The following is a 13,894-nucleotide window of genomic DNA, read 5'->3' on the forward strand; positions in this document are numbered from 1 at the left end:
GTATTTCATTTCTTATTTATTTTGCAGTTAACACACAGAGGTAACATCTCTTGTTTCTTCTTCATCTCTTATCTACTGTATGGACATCTTATACATAGAGAGCTTCCTAGTGTTCAGACTAAGACAAATGCCTTGTGTTACATGTTACAGCCAAGAAATCTTAGGCACGGAAAAACATGCTGTTGGACGTTAAAATGTCAGTAATGATGACGTCAAGAAAAACTTTTGTTGTCTGTTTTTGAACAATATTTGATTAAAATAATAAAACACATTTTCTTCACAATTGAAAGACGCAATGCCATTATCAAGTACCGGTACTTGGTATTGGCTAAGACTCAAATATAAGTACTTGCACTCGTACTCTATCTGAAAAAAGTGGTATCGCCACATCCCGACCTAAAACGTAGGGAATGACAATTAACCCATTAATTACCATTCAATTATTAGTTAACGTGAGTTTGTACAGAGACAAGCATAAAAGGAACAACTGGCAAGAGGGGTTACAATAAGGCAACTTTGACTCTTCTACCTCTTGTAGGAAATCCTCCAGTAGCCTGTTGAACTTGTCCACCAGCTCATCCAGCAGCTGGGAGCGGGCAATGTCGACCCTGTTAAAAATTGTGAACTCCTCATTGCAGAGGGCATGGTAGGTCTTGGAGCATGTCTCCAAAACTTCAGTGTCTGTGTGCTTCTCCACAATTTCCTTGATTTGGCGGAGCAGGGCTTCAAGGTGCTGCACTCAACAGTAAACAGACATGATAGTCAACAAAGTCTTAACAGGTGGGACTGATAAATTTGTACTGATTCATTGGCATTATAAATACAGCGGGATCTGACTTTAACCCTTTGGGACTGGTGGACCTTCGCAGCCACCAGGAGGCAGGTTGTGGTCACTTAGAAAAGTCCTTATTTAAATTATTACTGCTGAGGGTGGCCCAAACAGTTATTAGGTTTTGGGGGAAATTTCTTCTCTTAATAAATAAAGTCACCATTTAAAAAATGCATTTATGTTTACTTGGGTTATCTCTGTCTGATATTTACATTTGCTTGATGATCTTATACTTGAAAGTGGGGAAAATAAGCAAAAATAAATAAATAAATTTGAGAAAGGTGGGAAATAAATTTTCACCGCAGTGAAATGTAATATTGAGAACATTTATGCAGTACCGACCGTGTTTAGCCACGCTAGCTAGCCAGCCGCAGTTAGTAGCTAGCTGGAGTGACACATAATAGCGTACCGCATAGCATTCCTACTGTAGTTCCAGAGCAGCCGGGAAAACAGGGGGGATGAGTGACTGTTTTATGTGGACGCACCATTTTTTTTTTTTAATCAGCTCGGAACTGGTTACGAAAACTGCTAGCAGCTCCATGGCCAGACGTGCCTGAAGCCATATTTAAAGTGATGCAGATGTGATGACATCATCGACAAGCATGATAGCGATTGGTCGGTATAGTCAAAATCTACACTGTTGGTCAAATTCCTAATTTCTACTGAGAAAAGCCTATATACCACACACCCGTATACAAGAATGTGTTGATTTCGGAGCATGGAATGGACTGCTTGTATGAGTAAAATCCGATCCTTGTTTTTTTGCAGACATCGGATTGATTTCGGATCTCAAAGATCGGATCGCGACACCCCTAGAATTCATTTATGGAATTTGTACTAGCCTGGTCAGGCAAGCATCTGACAGGTACATGGTGGCCCGACACAGAGTTATACTGGGCCCGGGCCACCGGTCCACCGTTAATGTCAGACCCTGGTTACAGTACAATAACAACAACAACAATAACGTTTTTTGTAGGCATCTTCCCGATAACTCACCGTACAACACAATACAAAAATGGCAATTAGGAATCCTACAAAATATAGTAATGAATGTGAAAAAAGCCAAAGAATGTAGATAAAAAATTATTAATGTTTGGAAGTGACTTGTGGAGAGAGTGAATATCTTAAGCGTGATTTTGGAGGTGAGCGCTGGAAAGCCCTGGACCGCACTGTATATAACATAGCATAGCATAAAATAATAATATAAATTTATAACATTTAGGCTCATAGTCATCTAGAGGTTCGGATGAGCTTGGCTTGTATTGTATGCATGAGTGGTGTAATTTAATCATGATCTAATTCAAATCCAAGAAAATTTGGGTAACCTTTTCTAGACGTCCTGTGGTGTAAATTTCCAGGTCAAAGAACTGTGGAAGCTGCAACAAGTTGGTCACCTTCTCAGCATCCACAGCATACTGTTGGGCAAACAAACTAAATGTTCTTTTCTGAGGAATATACAAGCCAAAATATCTAAGTAATGACATGCCTTGGCCAGTAGAGGGGGCAAAGCCACAGCAAAGAGCTCAGTCATTCTGGTTCTGTCATCAAGCTGAGTCTTCTTTTCTTTAGCTGTCATGACCTGAACATAGACGCAAGTCAAATAAAAACACAAATGTACAATAACTATTCATTTATTGATTAAAAATACACTAGCAACTATTAATACATGGTCCTAGACAACTTCAACATAGCATGGTAGAGCATCTAATAATTTAGGCATTAGACAGAACAACCCGGTTCCAGCAATAGTTAACAGGTTCCAGGTCCTATGCTTTGTTATCTTGATCCATTTAAGATATACACACCTAATGCATATTATAAACATAAATATAATTCACTTACAAGGCCCAAGAAAGAAATTTCTGTTTCTGTGACTCTGGATTCGCAAACTACTGTATTATATTTTTTTAAATCATGATGTAAATTCTGATACTGATAAACCCAGAAAGGGTTTAATGTAACAGTCATCGGTTCATTCAATTCATGGAGGCGCCGAACACTTAGAGTGATCATCTAAGCTCTAATGTTCCATTCAATTCCATACAAATACATATAAATGACCACAAGGTTATAAGTGGCAAAACCTTGGATTGTATCTTTATCCACCATGCAACTTACCCGCTTCCCTGTGCCTCTTCCCACAGGGGGGTGACATTCAGCAGCCTGGCGTACAGTGCACAGCATGATTTCAATCAAAGCTGTCTCTTGTCTGTCTGTAAGAGCTACAAGACAATGATGAAATCCTGGTTAATAAATAAACGCATTTGTTTGGAGCCACTTGTCAGTAACATGTGATGATGAGGTATTTGACGTACCTTCCTCTCCTGGCAATGGGTCATCTAATAGTAAGCTGATCATACAGTCCCAGTCCTTCAGTAACTCAGGACCACAATCCCAGAGAGAGTCCACCAAGTAGGCTGCATGTTCATGGAGCTAAAGAGATTTTTAAACAGTATGGATGAGTATCTTAATGGTTTGCATGTAATCATTGAAGACAGACTCAAATAAAGTGTGTACCTCACTCTCCAGGAAGAAAAAAACAGTGGTCTTGATGAGGTTGGCATTGGGACTTTGTCGGCCTCTCCTTTTAGGGGCACCTTCCTCCTCTGGTTCTCTCTGGCTGAACAATCTTTGAAAATATAGAGTAGTATGTTATCTTAAATAACAAACTCCAACATAATCCTCTATTTGAGGAATACATTTTAGCCTGTATAAAAGATAGGGTATCGTAAAAAGTAGAAATAGGTCACTGTCTCTGTTTGAATTTTGTAAACTCTTCCGCAGAACACATAATCCTGTGACATTTTTTTTACAGTTATGTCACAGCTTGTGTTACGTAAATTCATAATAAAGAAACCACAAGTTTAAATTGCACTTTGTGTTAGTAATTTTTTTATGTTGTAACTTGTACTGGTGTACTGGCGTTACCTAGTGGGGAATCGCTGTATTACAGTAGCATCAGGAAACTAAAGCCTTTGAACTTTAATGCAATCCAAACAGTTATAAAAGAGAGTTATGAGCCATTAATGTAAACAGGGCATACATAAAATATATTCCATGTATGCTGGTAGGACACAATAAAACTTGAGACTAGTTTAACGACACACGCCAAATGAAGAAAGTCAGCGCAGCAGTGAATTGCTCAATCCTGTCACATCTGACATACTTTTTGTAGAGGAATTCTCCTGCTGCAACAGCAACAGGCCTGTGTGCTGAGTAGACCAGATGATAGACGCTCTCACAATCTTCAGGGGTTAACACCTCATCTGTACTACTGCAGATACAAACAAAAAGACCCATTCAAGTAAAAGGTACATACAAAATTGTTACAAGTTACTCGCATGTGCTGCGCGATGTAATACTGTGTGTGTGTGTGTGTGTGTGGTGTGTGTGTGTGTGTGTGTGTGTGCGTGCATGCGAACAAGGGGCTTGCCATTTGGAAAAGGTTATTTTCCACTGATAAATGGTAAACAGGGTATAGACGTCTGAGACAACCACTTAGAACTTACTTCAAAACTAAAGTGAGCAGCTTAATTGCTTGTACTGCAACATCATACTCCTTATCAAGGGTCATGGAGACTATGCGGTCCTGGGGGGGGGGGAAAGGATAGACAAATTAAGCTTTTCAGTAAAATGATCCATCTGAGAAAATCTGTCAGCCATGTCGGACATTTCAATGGTGCCTGAGCTTTTAGTAAAGATGTGTAAGTAGCAAAGATGTTGTGTTTAAGCTGTTGTCCAGCAGGTGGCGCTCACCTTGAAGCGACTGGTAAAGAGTTCCAGCCTTGCATTGAGCTCTCTGTTGTAGTACAGACCCTGTAGAGCTGTCAGACACTTCAGTCGTACCTCACCTTGCTAAAATCAAGAGTTTGAAAACGGCAAAATGTTGGATAAAAAAATTAAAATATTCAGTAACCACATATATTTACATCAAAGAAGACAAATATTGGAGCAAGTTTTGGGCCAAAATAAAAATAAAAAAATGGTATAAAAATCTTACACAGTGGAACCTCGAGTTACAAATTTAATTTGTTCCGTGACCACGTTCTTCCAAGACCATTCTGCATGTTCATGAACCGAAAAGTGTGTAACACGAGGTAATTTTTCTTTTAAAAAAAATCTCATAAGCCGAAGTGTTTGTAAACCGAGTCATTTCTAAACCGAGGTTCCACTGTAGTTGAAGCATTAGAAAAAAATTATCAAGCTGTTTATATTTTGGTATCATCAATGAATGATAATGGTTTCAACCATGCGTTTGAATTGGGTATGGGACAGTATTGGGCGAAACGATAATGCGGCCTTATAGATCAAAGTTTTTTGGTTTGCTACTCACAGACGCAGTGTGTGTGAATATGCCTGTTGTGTGTTCATTAATTTCGGTTTTCACCGTTGAATACAATGACGACAGAGGTAAACTGTTTTACTGTCTGCAAGTGTTGCTTGAAAAATGTCCCGTACTTTTAAGGAAACACAAGCTTCTCCTGTATTTGTATCCTTATTTAATGCTCACTGGACACACTTGACTTCAAAAGGTAACACCGGCAAAACAACAAGTGTCTATTGAAAATATTTCTGAACACACCTACCGTGCCACTTAAGATAAACCTAAGAAAATAACTTGTGCATTCGGAGCATTTATTGTTACATTTTTGCAGCCCTTCTCTGTGTTCGAAGATGTGTGGTTTGGTCACTACTTGCTGTGCACATTTCAGCGATGTTATATTTCACCACTAAAGTGTAACAGTTGCATTAACTGTGGGTCGGTTGGTCGTGCCTGCAGAATGGGATGCATGCATTATCAATTGTAGTACTGCTTTTTTGTTGTTGTTGACATTTGTGTTTTAATTTGTTATACATATTTTATACTACTGTATTGTCACGTATAAAATTAGTCAAGGAATAAGAGGCAATTCACTATTAAATTAAAAGATAATTCTGCAATCGAAAAAAAAGTTGTTCTCTTAAAAACCTATCGAAATTGTATCAAACTATGGCCCAAAAACTGAGGTACAGACCATACCGTGGGATACGTGTACTGTCCCACAATGCACGTCTGCAAATACTTTTACTTTTGGTTGCTAAAATATATATTTACATAGTTATGCCCGACAGTAGTCTGATTTATCCATTTGATCTGACTAAAATATTAAGGGGCCAATGTTTTCATGCAGCAAAAGAAAGAACATAGAAGAAGTGACTTCTGGATTTTCCCTGTGAGGGGTCACCAGAGCGAGCCACTTGCATGATTTGTTTGGCACAGTATTTACGCCAGATGCCCTTCCTGATGCGCTCTACCCATTTTTCTCTGGGATTGGGACCAGCACTGTCTGGGAATCTAACCCGCACCGTTTACATGTACCACCACACTACCAGTGCAAAGAAAGAAATAATGTGCTGTAGGAAAATCAGAAGCTAAGGTAAATTTGTTACCTAACCCACCTTATCGTGCATTGTCCATCCCACATACTTTAGATAACTGTCATTAAGGAAGGCATCACTATAAAGCTTCATCCAAACGCCAATCTCTTCTATACAGATGGCCCTGATTTCTGCTATTGAATCCCTGTTGAAAAAGTATGATAATTGGTAAAAAGACAATACAACATATATGTCTTGTACAGCAGCAAAAAAACTATGTTCATTGGGTGGTGCCATACCGATATCGATGTACAAAGACTCCTTTAAATATTGCATTCATCATGTTTTCAATCTCATCCTGGTTTTCTTGGAGCTGAAATGGAAACATGAGTACATTACTCAATATTGTCTGAAAAAAACAAAGCGTCAGTATTTGAGAGTACTGCAGCAGAAGGTTCACAATATGCATGATGGATTTCCTTTTTATGAATCATGTTTGCGTTGAGCTGACGTGACTTGCCAAAAAGCACCAGTTGTCTCAACTGTCCAAAGGACATTCTCCAAGCTTTGTGGAATGACACTTCAGTCCCGTCAGTTATTTCAGTGACCATTACGGGTTTGTCTTCATTTATCAAAACAGCACAATCAAAATTGCCAGTGTGTGTAGTTAGCAGCCAAATATGCCACTAGACTGTGGTAAGGCTGCACAGTGAAAATGCAGATGGTGGGCAGGTGAGACCTGCTGGTATATAACCCAGTTAACAGAAGATGCTAGCTGAAAAACAGTAGGTACTAACATCATGCAATCATTTCAATCGCCAACAATTGTTACACCCTCAAAAGAGGAAGGCACATATTTTCTACCCAGATAAAGTCAATCACACTGCTTAACTGTTATGCATGGCAGCCGAAACACACACCTGAAATGACAATGCCAAACAGTATATATTTACTGTCACATCCTTCCTACTTAAATCTAGACTGTACACCAATCTAATCGGTCTGATCGGTATCGGCCGATATTTAGCATTTTATGCTGATCGGCTTTAATGTCATAATTCGCCGATCTGATCAATGACATCATTGATCGGCTCCGCAAAAGACATTTACTCCACTTCTCCGTCGTGTACAGTATATTCAAATACAAAAGCTAGTTTATTTTTAGGCTTGTCGCGTATCTTTTGATGTAGTACTGTAAATATCTGAACACCAATAAAGTTATTTAAAAAAACATGTCAGCAGTGTGAGACAGACAACACGTCTGAGATAGACAACACGTAATGCCCGGATCAGACGACAAGACAAATTTGGTCTTTCACGATTACAAGATGTCCGACTACTGCAATAAAATCTTGTACTCCCATACCACCGCATCTCTTTTTACGATCACTGGGCTTCATCGTGTCAACTCAAACGCGACCGGATACACTCGTTACCATGGCGATGACAATAATGGATTGCGCACTGTGTTTATAAGAACAAAATGGGGAAAAACGTGTTGGTGGTAACCAGTGCTCGGGAGAGTACGTTCGTTTAAGGATTGCTTGAGGTATGTTCACGTACTTTAAATACGGTACCCCTCGCAAGCAGGCAACAAAACATTATGTAGCCTAGCAAGCTAGTGCTAGCACTAACGGTTGTAAGCGAATATGCAGGTGTTCTGTCAAACCATGCTCTAAAGTTTTGGTATGTGTGAAGTAATTTAATTACAATAATTTAATTAGAGTAAATTAGCACCCATTATTTCTGTCATGTTGTAATGTTGGTTTGACCTGACTGATTAGAATACATGATCTGACTAGAGCAGTGATTTCCAACCTTCATGGAGCCAAGGCACATATTTTACAATTGAAAAATCTCACGGCACACCCACAAACAAAAATGTCACAAAAAGTGGATACATTAATTACTGTATGTACTTTCTGCCATCTAATAGAAGACCATTTGTTCTGTCGGTCACTATGCCTCACTGGCATGAACAAAGATACATTATTTAAAATCTCACGGCATACCAACAAACAAAAATGTCACAAAAAGTGGATACATTAATTACTGTATGTACTTCCTGCCATCTAATAGAAGACCATTCATTTGTTCCGTCTGTCACTATGCCTCACTGGCATAAATAGACAAACAAAGATACATTATTCATTGTAAATATAATTTTTGGAGCAATTAAGTACACAAGTATATACAGTAAATGAACAACTCATGTAAATAGACACATTGCTCCATCTTGTGATCGGATCGGTTATCGTTTTTTTAAACTCGCTCGGTAATCGGCCCCAAAAATCCTGATCATGTAAAGCCTACTTAAATGCTTGTCACTAATTTAAGGGGAAAAACGTAATGCTAACCCAGCCAGCATTTGTGATGAGGAGAAAGTTGCTACAATAGCACAATGTGACAAAAAAAGAGCAGATTTTTTTCCAAACCCAGAAGACACATTGATCTCTGCAGTTTCCATAAAATAACACATGAGGGAAGTACAGCAGAGAACTGACACATCCAACCAATTGGTAAACAATAACAAGGGGAGAATATTACTATCACAATTTGGTACAATTGAAATGGCATCCATCAAATGACATGTTGCTGCTCAGCAGTCTAGAGTGAAAATATTGTGCATTTGAGATATTCAACCATATTTTATGATAATTGAAAATCAGCTTCGTTTTGATCGTGCAAAACTGTATTTTTATTAATTAAAGTGACCATACCTCTTTTCGTTTCTGCAAGAGAAGCTCCAGCCTATCGTTGGCCCTTTTAGCCACCATTTTATTCCTCTCTGCCTCGTATTGCCGCTGGGTATTGTCCATGTTAATGCTCAAGTTTAGAGCTACATTCACCAGGGCTGTCATCAGCTTCATTGCTGTTAAAAAGACACACAATACCAATTAGGTTTTAATCACCATTTAGGAAATAAATGCTTCCTAATTTGATTTGTTCTACAATGTCAATCCAACACCCAACAAATCCAAAAACAAAATAGCATCCTAAAAAAAATGAGGTAACCATTCACCTAGAGTAGACTGTAGTCAGGTTTATATGCATTTTTTTTTGTCATTCATTTTGTCTGGCCAACTGTTTACAACTGATGTGATCTATTCCGATCTGGTGTTTATATGTGGCACTACATTTAATCAGATGAGCCATTTTACATACGTGTGACATGTGAAGATCTATGCACAGTAGTTACAAAGTTTTTTTTTTGTTTTTTACTTTTATTGACAATATCTTGATATTAAAGCATTCCTACTGGAAGCACTGAAGAGGAGAAGGCATACAGACGTGGGCCTTTTTGTTGGTGCTTTGCGATGTTTGCCTGTTCTTGCCCATGCCCTCTCCGAAGAACAGAAAGATGACGGTCCGCAACAAAGACTGGTGGGAACGAGTTGTACTTCTGGAGTTTTCCGAATGAATAAAAGCAAAACGTTCGGATGACACACTCTTCATTCAAAAAGTTGTGCGGAATGGACAATTTTGTTGTTGTGCTGCTTTGTCCTATAGTACCTAGTCTTCAGTTTTTTTAGGGGTTCCGAGTTTGTTCAACATTTCAGTCTATCCGGCTTCACTGAATTTTTCGTGGACTTTTTTTTTTTTTTTTTAAATAGCTTGATATTCCTTGTTTTCCTACCTAAGCGTGCAATAATGTTTAGTTATGTAAGAGTTTGTATCAAAAACAAGCTCTCTGTCTTGTGTGCTCCATTTGAAAGCCGCGACATTTAAGTGGGTAAACGACAATGTAACTGCTCATTTACATCAAGACCCAGCATGCACTGACAGAACGCAACCTCACAACATTCCGATTCCCCATTTACATGACAAAAAATTACTTTGGATGGGTTTAGGGAAAGGAATATTCTAACCCTGTGAAACCGAATTAAATTATTTTTGTCTACGGCCTGCTTATTCTTATTGTGGTGTTTATACGCAGCATGTTTATTCAGTTTGAGCTTCTAACCCAGTTCTAATCAGAACATTGGACTCCATCTAAACCAGGCTAATATAGAAGCTAACGTCTCGTAGCACAAGGGGAAAAAAATTATCCATCCATCCATATTCTACGCCGCTTATCCTCAACTAGAATTGCGGGTATGCTGGAGCCTATTCCAGCTAACTGCAGGGAAGGGGCTGGGTACACCCTGAGGTGGTTGCCAGCCAATCACAGGACACATATTGACAAACAATCATTTACACTCACATTCTCACCTACGGACAATTTAGAGTCTTCAATTATTATTATTATTATGCATATTTTTGGGATGTCAGAGGAAACCGGAGTACCCGGAGAAAACCCACACAGGCGCAGGGAGAACATTCAAACTCCACACAGGGTAGGCCGCATTTGAACCCAGATGGAAAAACATTTATTTTTAAGAAAATGTTTTCAAGAAAATGCAACCTGAAAATGTGCATGCATTCGTGTGCGTCACAATAATTGCCAACACCTACCGGTACTTGTGCGAGCAATACAGCACAAATTTATATGAGGGAGCTTTTCACAGATCAAGTAATACCCTTCACGGGCAGGCTCAGTGCAATTTAAATTTGTTGTCCCACAAGTCAGTGTTGTGAAATGGTAGATCCAACGCTTCTATTCAAACACTAATAATCTTACCTGCCAGTGTAGAGGTGTGTCTGAAGGCTCTGACTTGAGAGTCTGATAGTCCGGTGAGAAGGGAGATAACTGTGTCCATCATATATTCATCATAGATGATACTGTATTGACACTGTCGCACTAGGACCGAAATAAATTCACAAAAACTTGACTTGAACTTTTTCCATAGGGGCCCTGCTATAGTAAGAGGGTAGTCTCCACTGTCCTACAGAGGCCACAGAGAACAAGAGAAGTTATTACCAAGTAGTTCTAAATGACTTGTCATAAAATAGTAAGTGCAGAAAGCAGTAATTCTAAGCAAATATGAAACATTTACAAAATCTAGATCACACAGGAAAGAATGAAATTAAATTACCTCATCAAATTCCTCTGTCATTCGTCTAATAATTTCTGAGTTCTGCATGTTGCGGAACATCTCTCCAGTAACAACACCTGATCGATGGAAAAAAAACGTTTTGTTATCCAAAGCGATATTCAAATGATATACATGGGAGTTGAGGATGAGAAAAATCTGATGCGGTCTGATGTACATTGGGTTCATGTTTGCCATTTCATAAGAGGATGAAGGCACAGTTAAGAGTGCAGTTGCTTTAGCTGTTGTAAACGCCCACCAAAAAAAAAATAAAAATCCATGAATGCCTCAAGACTATAGAAGAAGAAACCATTTTTGGGCCAAGATGTAATCACAGCTACTCTTAAAATGCACACAAAACGGGAACATGTTCCAAATAAAACCGTGGCCTGCATTCTCCACACAAAATCTGTAACGGCATTCAATATATCTAGGTTAAATAAAAGAAGTGACACTAATTAATGAGAAAGATCGAACCAATTAAGTATATTTGCTTCAATGCACTGATTTTTTTTATTTATTTTTTTTTTAAATACTGTATTATCACGACCATAAGGTGCACTTAAAAGTCTTAAATTTTCTCCAAAATGGACGTGGCGCCTTATAATGCCGCGCCTTGTGTGTGCACCGAGTTCCAAAATCTATAAATGTTGTCGTGTGATGACCGCTCCGCTTGACTGACTGGGAGCATTTCCTGCCGACACGCTGCATATCTAGAGGAAGGCGGACGTGACTGAGGACAGCATGCGGATGTAAAGGGGGAAGGGTGCGCGTGACAGAGGACGCTAAAGACACGCCCCCAGTAGGTATATAGTTCCGGTATGTGCATCGGTTTGGCCAAGGACCCCCGCAAATGGCACCTACGAAGAGACACGCTTACGAAGCACAGATTAAACTGCAAGCTGTCAGTTATGTGGAGGAACATGGGAATCGAGCACCCGCGAGAGAATTCAAGATCAACGAATCCATGGTTCGCAAGTGGAGGAAGCAGGAAAACAAGCTTCGCCAAGTCAAGAAGACGAAGCTGAGTTTCCGTGGAAACAAGGCGAGGTGGCCTGGAAGACCAACTCGAGCAATGGATTAATGAGCAAAGAACAATGGATTAATGAGCAAAGAACAGCCGGGAGAAGCGTCTCTACAGTCACCATTCGACTAAAGGAAATAACGCTTGCAGAAGAAATGAAAATCTAACATTTTCAAGGAGTTCCGTCTTGGTGCTTTCGTTTTATGAAACAGCGCCATCTATCCATCCAGCAAGGACTACCGTGGCGCAGCAACTTCCAGCGGATTACAAGGAAAAGCTGGCCGTCTTCCGCTCCGACTGCAGTAAAAAGATTGTCGTCAAACACATCCAGCACAACCACATCACCAACATGGACGAGGTGCCACTCACTTTCACTCACTTTCGACATCCCGGTGAACCGCACTGTAGAGAAGGGGACCACCACGCTAGCGATACGCACAACGGGGCACAAGAAATCGGCTTTTACTGTTGTGCTTGGTTGCCATGGTAATGGACAGAAACTGCCACCTATGGTGATTTTTAAGAGGAAGACGATGCCTAAAGAAATGTTTTCAGCCGAAGTCATCGTTAAGGCCAATCAAAAGGGCTGGATGGACGAGGAGAAAATGAGAGTGTGGCTTAGCGAGGTGTACGTAAAGAGATGTTTTTTTTTCCACGCGTCACTGTCCCTGTTGATCTGTGACTCCATGCACGCCCATCTCACAGCCACTGCGAAAAAACAAGTGCAACTAAAACTGGGAGGCAAGGCCGGGCGAGTTACGCCACCATATGTGAATGGATTGTGGATGCTTGGGCTAAGGTATCTGCTTTAACTGTTGTCCGAGCTATCGCGAAAGCCGGCATCATTGCTGAACAGCCCCCCGGCAACGAGACTGACTCCGACAATTACGAGAGGGAACCCGGCGTGTTTGTTGTAGAACTTGCCCAGCTGTTCATTTCGGATACAGAAGATGAGGATTAATCTAAAAATAGCGTGAGTTCATTGTTAAATACTTCAATAAAGTACAACCGAACTCAGTTTTGCTCCCACTGCCTTTTTAAAAACATTGTTTTAGCGTGCCTGCACCTAATAATACGGTGTGCCTTATGTATGTGTTAAATACAGAAAAAGACCCCGTAACTGTGACTGCGCCTTTTAATGCGGTGCACCCTATGGTCCTGAAAATACGGTAATAAACATACCTTTACACCCTGAGCACTGGATGAAGAAGTTGATGAGATCAAGTAGTGCAACATCTCTGTCGTGTTTGTAAGACTCAATCCAGTCATCAACGACCGACTTTAGAGGACAATAAACATTTGTAAAATGAGGATGAGCGCAGTCACTTTAGTTTTTTTTTTTTATATTCAACATTAGTGTTTGTGATTTTGCATATTCTACCTGCATTGCACTCCGGCCCAGCTTAACCACCTCAAAAAGCATCATGTTTTCCATGCCATTCTCCTGGTGGTGCCCATTTATCCGACCTGCCCCTTTTCCCCCCTTGCTTTTTTCTCCTGCTGCTTTCTTCCCCTTCTTTCCACCCTGAAAGAAAACCAATGACATTAGGGAAACAAGAAACACCCTGTCTTACAATTCTCTCTCTCCACCAATGTGATCCTTATGTCAAGCACCAAGACTGTACAGTATTTATTAAAGTAACAGTATTCGGGTTGTGTTGATTTCACAGCTCTATCTATTGTTGACACGCAAATCCAATTAGGTTTACT

General features: G+C 39.9%; 1 protein-coding gene across 1 annotated transcript in view; it reads right to left on the reverse strand.

Annotated features, from left to right (window-relative positions):
- Positions 1-13,894, reverse strand: part of stag2b (STAG2 cohesin complex component b) — a 35,548-nt gene that overhangs the window by 17,948 nt on the left and 3,706 nt on the right. The window contains exons 4-19 of the mRNA XM_061786915.1: positions 13,566-13,709; positions 13,367-13,463; positions 11,164-11,240; positions 10,809-11,013; positions 8,908-9,059; positions 6,487-6,560; positions 6,269-6,392; positions 4,586-4,684; positions 4,339-4,418; positions 3,996-4,103; positions 3,347-3,458; positions 3,145-3,262; positions 2,948-3,051; positions 2,316-2,408; positions 2,155-2,244; positions 530-733 (exon numbers count right to left, since the gene is read on the reverse strand). Coding sequence (XP_061642899.1) covers positions 530-733; positions 2,155-2,244; positions 2,316-2,408; positions 2,948-3,051; positions 3,145-3,262; positions 3,347-3,458; positions 3,996-4,103; positions 4,339-4,418; positions 4,586-4,684; positions 6,269-6,392; positions 6,487-6,560; positions 8,908-9,059; positions 10,809-11,013; positions 11,164-11,240; positions 13,367-13,463; positions 13,566-13,709 — 1,881 coding nt within the window. The remainder of the gene's footprint in view (positions 1-529; positions 734-2,154; positions 2,245-2,315; positions 2,409-2,947; positions 3,052-3,144; positions 3,263-3,346; positions 3,459-3,995; positions 4,104-4,338; positions 4,419-4,585; positions 4,685-6,268; positions 6,393-6,486; positions 6,561-8,907; positions 9,060-10,808; positions 11,014-11,163; positions 11,241-13,366; positions 13,464-13,565; positions 13,710-13,894) is intronic.

Source organism: Phyllopteryx taeniolatus, chromosome 10 (genome assembly GCF_024500385.1).
Source record: "Phyllopteryx taeniolatus isolate TA_2022b chromosome 10, UOR_Ptae_1.2, whole genome shotgun sequence".
NCBI lineage: Eukaryota > Metazoa > Chordata > Actinopteri > Syngnathiformes > Syngnathidae > Phyllopteryx > Phyllopteryx taeniolatus.